Source organism: Hippocampus comes, unplaced genomic scaffold, assembly GCF_001891065.2.
Source record: "Hippocampus comes isolate QL1 unplaced genomic scaffold, H_comes_QL1_v1.1 scaffold275, whole genome shotgun sequence".
Taxonomy (NCBI): domain Eukaryota; kingdom Metazoa; phylum Chordata; class Actinopteri; order Syngnathiformes; family Syngnathidae; genus Hippocampus; species Hippocampus comes.
In genome coordinates this window covers 1,481,686-1,490,741 of record NW_017804971.1, presented here as the reverse complement: position 1 = coordinate 1,490,741, position 9,056 = coordinate 1,481,686, and the positions used below count along the sequence as shown (strand labels likewise).

Sequence of the window (9,056 nt, the reverse complement as noted above, 5' to 3'; positions counted from 1 at the left end):
CCCTGCAGGTGCACCCCCCCCCCCCCCCCACATGTTAAGTGGAGTAAACTGTACTGTCACTTTTGTCTTGCTTCACAGTTAAAGCATTTAAGCAAAGTCATTAATGTGTTGCCCTATATACCGTACCTTGTGTCCTAGTTGGGAAGCTTCGCCTCTGGCAGCAGTGGAAACAGGGTCGATTAAGTGGCCAATTTCCTGCACGGAGGATGTCAGCTGCTCTTGCAGGGCCTAAAAAGAAGAGGAAATGAAAGTACATTTGGTCCGGTGTGGCCTTTTATGGGAGAGGTGGAATTGCATTCAAAGTGCTTCACCTGGAACCTTGACATATATTCCCTCAAACAGAAGTCATTTCAAAGAGAGAGAAAAAAAAACATACAATAACTTTTTGCATAAATATGCACATCCCAAATTAATACTTGATTGCAGCGCCTTTGGCATTTCTGACAGCACTCAATCTTTTTTGGTAGAAATCCATCAGTTTGGCACTCCACATCTGTCAGATTGCGAGGACATCTGCTGTACATGGCCCTCGTTAGATCAGCTCACAGATGTTTGATCAGGTTTAGGTCTGGGCTCTGGCTGGGCCATTCTAAAAGTCTAAATCTTCCGATGAAGGCATTCTTTTATTAATTTGTACTTTGGGTCACTGTCACGTTGACATCTGAAGTTCTTCTTCATCTTTCTCGCAAAAGCCTGACAGGTTCATGCTGCTATTTGGACCTGTTCATAATTCCCTTTGACGAAAGTCCTGGTTCCACCTGACAAAAAACAGCCCCAAAGCTTGAAGCTTTCAACATTCTGCGTCACTGCAGGTATGGTGTTCTTTCGGTGGCTACATGTGCATCTCTCCAACAAAAGACGATTTAATATGTATAACGATACGATTCAAGGTAGGGTAATTTTAAAGCGGTATGATTCGATTCAGTGGGATTGCGATTTAATATTGTACATCTTCATTCAAGAAGGTATGAATCCAAGATGCGTTTCTTGTTGCCATCTTCCAACATGAATTAACTTGTAAATGTGGCAAAGAAATTCACCAGACTTGCTGAAGAAACGTATTTGTAGATTTAAGCCCCAAATATTCAAGCTACTTAATTTCTAAGAATCAACAAATTATCAGCAACATCAAACTGAGTTATTCCGATTTGTAAATGTAAAAATGCATGAAAAGCTTTAAAGGCATCTACCTTTTCTATGAGATACAATAAGACAGATGCTGTTGACTTAAATAAAAATGACATGTTATGTTAATATATGACAAAATAAACTTTATATCAAATTGGACCAAAAATATCATACAGTAGTTGGAAATTAGATTACTAAAACAAAGAGGAGGATTGACAGCAGCCTAAATCAACAGAAAGGATGTCGGCCAAGAGCATGCATAACACCGAGTATCTAATATATACACAAAAGATCAAATAAAGGCATCATTTGACAAAGATGAGTATTTGGAAGGGAAAAAAAAAGGAAATATTCTGAGTCCTTTCCTAACGCTTCCTTACCTCCAGAGAGATGTCATCCCTGCTGGGTAAATTCTGGCTGACCGCAGCCAAAGAGGCCTGCTCAATGTCCCGGATACATTTGTTGATGTTATCAATGGATGAGTCGCACTCCCGCTGGCCGGGGGCTTTGTCCCTGAGAAGGAAATGGGCCGGAGAGAGAGCAGTAAAATGGATGAGGGAGCGAGGTTGAAGGATGATAAACAGGTAGTGAAGAAGACAGAGATTGAAAAAGAGAGGAGGTATTTGTCATCCAAATGAGGAGACGCTTACATTTTTATTTAAAACGCTGATTTAAAAGTACTTATATTCCACCTTTGTGCTGTAACTATGTGAACTTAGAACCTAGTTTTAAGATAGTACAATACATGTTTATTTATATAGAAAGTAAAAGTCAATGAGACGAGCTTTAACACAGTTTAAGAGCCCCGCCCCCTTCCACAACAAACCGGATGGCCGTGATGAGACTCTTGATGGAGTCAGAGACGGTGCGGGAATGACCGGCCAAAACAGACCAAGTGGGCGGGTCTTTGGGGTTGATAACCAACGAACGGGCAGTCTTGAGCAGGTAGGTGGAGCTGTCAAGCATGGAGCGTGCTGATTGGATGATTGGCTCCTGAGCCATAGAACCCTGCAGGGGAACAAGTTGGTTGAAGACTTAAGACACAAAATGTTCTTTGCTCATTAAACTACACAAAAAGCAGCTGTCTGTAACCGACCTCGTGGCTGATCTTAGCCGGGATGCTAGCAAATTCTGGGTTGGACGCAAATATTGTCAGATTTTCCACCGCTTCGATGAGCGGAGCCGTGGCCACTCGACATCTGTTCCTGTTCTCATCCGAGAAATCTCCATCGAGGGCCTAAGGGCGAAAAAGGCATCAGCAAAGGATCAAGGTTTGCTGCAGCTGATTAAAAGAATTAAACTTGAAACAAATGTGAAATTAGCTGCTATGAATAAATTGATTCTGTAATCCAACACATACAGGTTCGGGTTAGGTTAAATCCTGGATGAACATGTGTCCAGACTAATTAGGCTTTGGCTGGACTAGACCCACCTTAATGGTTTTGACCAGGTTGGCGGTGCTGTTGGCTACCTCCTTAGCCGACTGGACAAAGTGCCTCTTGGCGACTGGGTTGGTAGTCTTGGAGGAGGCCAGGCGGCAGGCGTTGCACAGTGCAGATGTGTGCTTTGCAACAATGGTGGCTGCTGAGAGCACCTGCGATATTAGGAGGGGAGGCGTCACGGTCCATGAAAGGTCACTGCAACATTCACCGGTACTCAAAGTAACCTTGATTGTAATATCTTATGTTAGCCCTCCAAAGCATGAAGTGCAATTTTCACCCATTTTAAATCATTTTATAGTACAAATATCTAACCTGGAAAACAATAAAGAAGAACAACCATTAGGCCGTTTTATTTTATGGTTGCTTGTACCTGGGAGGCGCTACTTTCCGGGTCCACAAGATTCTGACAGGCTGTTTGAATTGCCTGGTTGGCTTTCGCAAACTGGATTGGGTCCACCAATCCTTGGTGGCCTGCGTGACTGTTGGGATCGGACACACCCACTAGGTAGGATGCCTACGGTTAAAAATAAATAAATAAATAAATAAAAATTAAGGTGGCACTATAGATGAAAAGCCATGATATAGAGACACCATATAAAAACAAAAACCATTGGTGTTGTACCTTCATGCTTTAATCACAGACCCACTTTATAAACGCATTGTGATTTAAACATACCCCCCAAAAACTGCAGGCATAAAATGTATCCAAAATAGGGTCTTAGTGATAATGGCATTTCAATTCATTTCAATGGGGAACGTTAATTTGGAATGAATTTAACGAGTTAAGTAAAATAATCACTGTATTCTGTCATCCCCATCTCCGAAAAACGTTAATAATAAACTAGTGATTTCCAAACTATACGTAGAGATTTCTGTGGCAGATGGCGAGATATGTTCCACAAATTCCAAAAATCTGTGAATTTGTGATCGCATGAATGATAACCCATGATGTAGTGCACTGTAATCACTCCACATGAATCAACGACTTTGGGGGATTTGTATGTACCTGTCCAGCAGCTTCAGTGAGCCCACACAGGGCCTTGGACGCTAATCTGACGCAGTCTCCAAATGACATCACATCTCCTGTCTTGCAGTTCTGGGAAATTCCCGCCATTGACTCTCCCAAGACCTTGACAGACCACCATGAATGAAAAGAGAGAAGTAACGGATTGTTAAGAAATGAGGGATGTTTTAGCTCCCAGCTGGTGGACCTGGAAGGCCTACCTTGGAATTTTCCATGACACTCTCGATGCAGTCAAAGTAGGAGAGGTCATTGATGGGTTCATTGGGGTTGTCCAGCATTCCTCTGACGGCCTGGAAGGATTTAATCAATTTCTTTTAGGCAGAGGACTAACAGAGTAACGTGTTTGCCTTTAACACAAAACCCATTGAAACAACAAAATTATAAGCAGTGTGACAAAACATCTTACTTCTGATATCCTTCAAAAATAAATAGGCTTTTTATTTTAACAAATATACAGAACAATATTCGCTGACAGTGTCAAGCTAAAATTTGCTTAACAGTGGTGGCAAACCCAAGCCAAGTCATACTCCTCAAACCTGTTGCATAACGATTAAAAACGAGCGCGGTTTACCTCGAGCTCTCTCAGAGCATTATCACACTCCTTCTGGCCGGGCGCCTGCTGAGTGCACAGCGTGATCAGCTGGTTGATGCTGTCAGTTACAGCTCTGAAACGAGAAACAGAATATTATACCGTAAAGCAGTCTTTCTCAAGCTTTTTATGCCCAGTGCCACCTAAAAAAAAATACTCAGCTCTCCCAAAAACCACTAGAACGATCAACGGGAAAATATCGTAGGCCTAAGCGTTTAGAAAAATATTTTTAGCCACTGTAATATTCTGGATGGTTTCATAACACTGGCTGACATTTAAAAAAATATTTTTTAATCAAAGTTGCGAGTCAACGTTTCGCGATTTTTTTGAGTGCTGATTCCAATCTGCCCTTGTTTTTTTTTTTTTTAAATCTAGTAAAGCAGGTTAAGAATATAGACATATATTTTGTAAGGTTTATGAATTAAGTTTTGGGCTCAGCGACATGTGGAATTTATTTCTGAAATGCCATAGCTACCGGTAAATTACAATGCATGGTAAAATCCTTCTATAGGTCAAATTTCGGAAATAAATTAATACATATATAACGGAGAGATACCGCCGCTCGTTCCTACCGACTGCTGTCAGGCTGCTGAATAAAAAATGAATAAATAAATAAAGCATAGAATTATTTAAATGATATGACAACATATGTGAATAGTACTGTGACTATTGTATTATATTGCACTTAATTATTGACCTTATCCATGTTTGTATTTATATTGCACTTAATTGAACTGTGTTTTCTTTTCTCTTCTTTCTACCCACAATCTTGCTGCTGAAGGCTGTAAATTTCCCCAGTGTGGGACAAATAAAGGATATCTAATCTAATCTAATCTAATCTAATCTAAAAAAAAAAACAAAAAAGACATTTTTTTTTATATCAGTGTCCAAATACATTTAGGGACACATAGTGCCATCTGTAGTTAAAATTTGCAGTTGACTAATAGATTTAAATACAGCAAAAATAAGGATAAATAAGGATTCAATAAAAATGAATTGCCCATAAACGTTACAATACAAAATACAAGTGTTTGAAAGAAAACATTTCCTTAAAAAGGAAATGCAAATGTATATCTATAAAACACGAGAACTATTTTGAAGTGCACTGAAAAAAAAAAAAAAAACAACAACAACAGAACATAGGCCAATTTAAGATTCAAGAAAATATAATTCAGTGATTCTCTTTCATACCACTAGAGGGAGCCCTCCCTCATGATAGATAGACTCCTTCTCATGGTATGCGATACGGTTTGAAAAAAACCACTGTTCTGAAGGGAAGGACACTTCTGGGGACCATTGACATCAGTGCATATAACACATTGCTGTGGCACCTTGCAGCGGCCGCGAGCAGGTTCTTGGCATTCGCTGCAGCAGGATCCACTGACAGGCTCTTGGCAGCCAGCAGCAGTTTGCTGGAGGCCATGGAGATGTTCTTCAGGTTACTGATCACCTGCACTTGGTCATCCCTCTTCTGAGATGATGAGCCGCATGACACAAAACAACAACACATGCAAATTACTGTAGATCACGTGTCAAAGTCAAGACCGGGGGGCCAGATCTGGCCCGCCATATCATTTTATGCGGCCCGTGAAAGCAAATCAAGCATGTCACCTTCCACGATGCTTGCTAAAGTCTGAACCAAAATTTCAAACTGTCATTTCCAATCTATAACAATTATCCATCAATTTGTTGTTAAGATAAGAAAACCTTTTTTTGCCTCACAATGGAGAAATTCGCTGTTTATGTAATATGTGGAGGTGTTTCAACATTTATATGGTTTTACAAAATTCACAGTCATAACGGCCCTTTGAAGTTAAACCGTAATGACAATGTGGCCCGCGACAAAAATGAGTTTGACACCCCTGCTTGTAGATGAAAGCACAATTTGAATATGCTGTAGTTGCTCTTTTTAATCGGGAAGTTGGCAAATAACAGCGGAGTCACTCTCCGTCTTCATCCTACATTCCAAAAACCTGCATGGCAGGCTAAAGCAAGGGTTGATTTTGACATAGAAAATGCAAAAAAAAAATTAACAGGGGAAAAAATAAGATGGAGAAGGACCTGAGTGTGCCCTGCCATCTCGATGCCAGCGTCCAGGAACTCGTCAAAGTCTTCACTGAACTTCCCCGACGCCACCGCCAGCTGGCTGCTGGAGCCCCTCGAGGCGTGAACCACTTCACCTGCAGACTGGTTGAGGTCGGCCGCCGTCTGGTTGAGTTCACTCTGCGCCTCCTGAAACGTCTTGGAAGCTGGCGGGATCTAAAAAGCAGAGTAAGACTTGCAGCACTGGGGTTTTTTTTCCAAGCGTTTCTTAACTCCCTATGCTTATGAAGTTTTTTTTTTTTTGTTTGTTTGTTTGTTTTTTGCAAGGGAGGCTTCGTTCAACTCACATTTTCAATGAGAAGCTTCTTGCTGGCCTCTCCGATGCTCTTGAGAGCCATGTCCACGTCCTTCTGACCAGGCAGACAGTTGACGCAGTTGTTCAGTGAATGAGACACGGCCTTGGCCACCTGCAGGTTCAAGGACGATCGACGGAACATTAAAAACAAATCCCAAGCGTGATGATCTATAATACAAAACGCTATTGCATTAACAAGCAGCACCACCTTGGTGTTTATCGCTACTCACAGTATTAATTAAGTTGGGAAAATGAGATGGCGAGGCATAAATCATTGAGAATGTTTTGCTGATAAAATATGACACCTGCTTAATTACGACGCTTTCCCTTGGCTAATACGACAGATGTTGAGCTGCTTACTTTCTTCTCCTGCATGTAAATATTTACCAGAAAGACTCAATTATCAGGCAATTGCAGGTGGAAGGAAGTTTCATCACATTTTTAAAGAAACTTCGAAGCAATTTAAGACCTGTCAGTAACTACATATGACGATTCGGAGTGGTCAATATTGTCACACTGATTTAGTGGAATGGTCCATATAATACCGACTTCAATTCGGGTGCCAAAACAGTGTTACCGGGACATCCCTGGTATAAAGATCGTCTTATTTTAGTATTGGATACAGTTCTGGATCTGAGAGTATTCTGTGCAGAAAAAAGATCAGCTGCACAAGAGAAGACACAAGATACATTTTACAAACAAATTGGCAACCTTTAAAAGTCAGAAAGAAATGCGCCCAAAGTCCAAATTCATATTAAATGCTCTCAGATCTCACCTGAGCCAACCTCTGCTGGCTCTCAGCATCTCCGGGACAAGCAAGTGCTTCCTTGGCCTCGTGGATGAGAAGCGCCGAGCCATCCATGACGTCGCGGGCCGAGTCCAGCATGGCGGCGGCGGCTTTGGGATCGGTGGTGGATGCGGCTACTCCGCGGGCCGCCTGGGCAAGAGTCTTCAAGGCCTGCGCTGTCTCCCTGGCTGCTATGCCTGCCGCACGAGTTTTCATGAGCATCAGTATAATGCATGAAATACGTTATTCAAAGTAGAGCTGGGGGATTAAGTGATGTTATCAATTAAATGGAGTTTATTTAGCAGGATGATTTTTTTTTGGTCCTTTATTTTTTTCAATTGATGTATTTTTTTAATTTCTCGCATATACATACATACATACATACATGTATATATATATATATATATATATTTTTAGATAGATAGATAGATAGATAGATATATTATCCGCAGTAAAGAGTCTGAGATCTTAATGCGCCGGTGTATCATGACAGGTATGGAGGTTACATGATATATGACAAGGAGCAAGCTGTTAGCTGGCTGTCCGAACTGCCAAAAAGAATGGCGGAACTACTATATAGTGCAGGACTAGATGGTGAATGAGGGGTTAGGGAAAAAGGATTGACATTTGGACTCTCTCCAGCGTGTCTCCGTGGCCTCCTTCCGGTCGCATGTGCCTGCAACACCTCACCAGGGAGGCGTCCAAGAGGCATCACAACCAGATGCCTAAGACATCAGATATCTGGTTAACGAGAAGTAGTGCATCCAACAAATCTGGCCTTTATGGAAGTGTGGTAACAACAAAGCCATTATTGAAAGAAAGGAAAGAGAGGTCTCGTTTGCCATGTTGAAGAAACCGCAAACAAAAGGTACTTTGGTCAGATGAGACAAAAGTTCATTTTTAGGAGGCTGAAATGCAAAGCCCTATGTGTGGTGGAAAATTAGTATCGCTCATCATTTTTCAGATTTTTATCAAATCTATAGAAAAACATTGATGTTTGTGGAGTAAGGTGGCAAAAGGTAAAAAAAAAAAAATCAAAGGGGCATTTAATACTTTTTCAAGGCCCCTTAATGTCTAAATATCAGCTCATCACAGACAGACAATATGATGGGCTTATATAATGAGTAAATGCATATGTAAATGTTGCGAATAGAGTGATGACTATGATTTTTTTCTAGGTGGATTTTTTTTTTTTTGGTGTGACATCAGATTAGTAGCAATCACTTAGCTATGTTTTGATGAAACAAGGCTTTTAATCGCTCCTGAAAACAAACACATGTGACATACCAACATGGGTTTCATCAGGGAGTGACATTATTGTTCTGTTCATGACAAAGTAAGTCTCTTCTTGCTTTTTGGTTATTTCACAATTGTTTTCTTCAATTCATCAGAATAATTATGAAATTGTTCTCATAAATAGAACATCACTTCAGTTTTAAAAATCGTTCATTAGTTGATTTGTGGTGAGAGTGGAAAAAAAGCTTCCGGCAGTTATCTCATGAACCAAAAAAAAAAGAAAAAAATGTGGTTTTCTGATGCCTTTCAGACAAGAGTAAATCTGCCCATTTTAAATTTGTTCGACAATGTTTGCATGATGTCATTTTCCTCTGTGATGAGGAACTTGGAAATTGAGAATTCCATCTATCGAGTACCCTCAACAAACATAAATAGATGTATGTCATAAAATG

The 9,056-nt window shown here is 40.6% G+C and overlaps 1 protein-coding gene across 2 annotated transcripts in view; it reads right to left on the bottom strand.

Annotated features, from left to right (window-relative positions):
* Positions 1-9,056, bottom strand: part of tln2a (talin 2a) — a 90,417-nt gene that overhangs the window by 13,657 nt on the left and 67,704 nt on the right. For both annotated transcript variants that reach the window (XM_019891240.1, XM_019891248.1), the window contains exons 29-41: positions 7,357-7,565; positions 6,574-6,693; positions 6,245-6,442; positions 5,515-5,654; positions 4,166-4,259; positions 3,795-3,884; positions 3,577-3,699; positions 2,941-3,084; positions 2,561-2,722; positions 2,225-2,365; positions 1,955-2,136; positions 1,509-1,641; positions 127-228 (exon numbers count right to left, since the gene is read on the bottom strand). In XM_019891240.1, the coding sequence (XP_019746799.1) occupies positions 127-228; positions 1,509-1,641; positions 1,955-2,136; positions 2,225-2,365; positions 2,561-2,722; positions 2,941-3,084; positions 3,577-3,699; positions 3,795-3,884; positions 4,166-4,259; positions 5,515-5,654; positions 6,245-6,442; positions 6,574-6,693; positions 7,357-7,565 (1,838 nt within the window). The remainder of the gene's footprint in view (positions 1-126; positions 229-1,508; positions 1,642-1,954; positions 2,137-2,224; positions 2,366-2,560; positions 2,723-2,940; positions 3,085-3,576; positions 3,700-3,794; positions 3,885-4,165; positions 4,260-5,514; positions 5,655-6,244; positions 6,443-6,573; positions 6,694-7,356; positions 7,566-9,056) is intronic.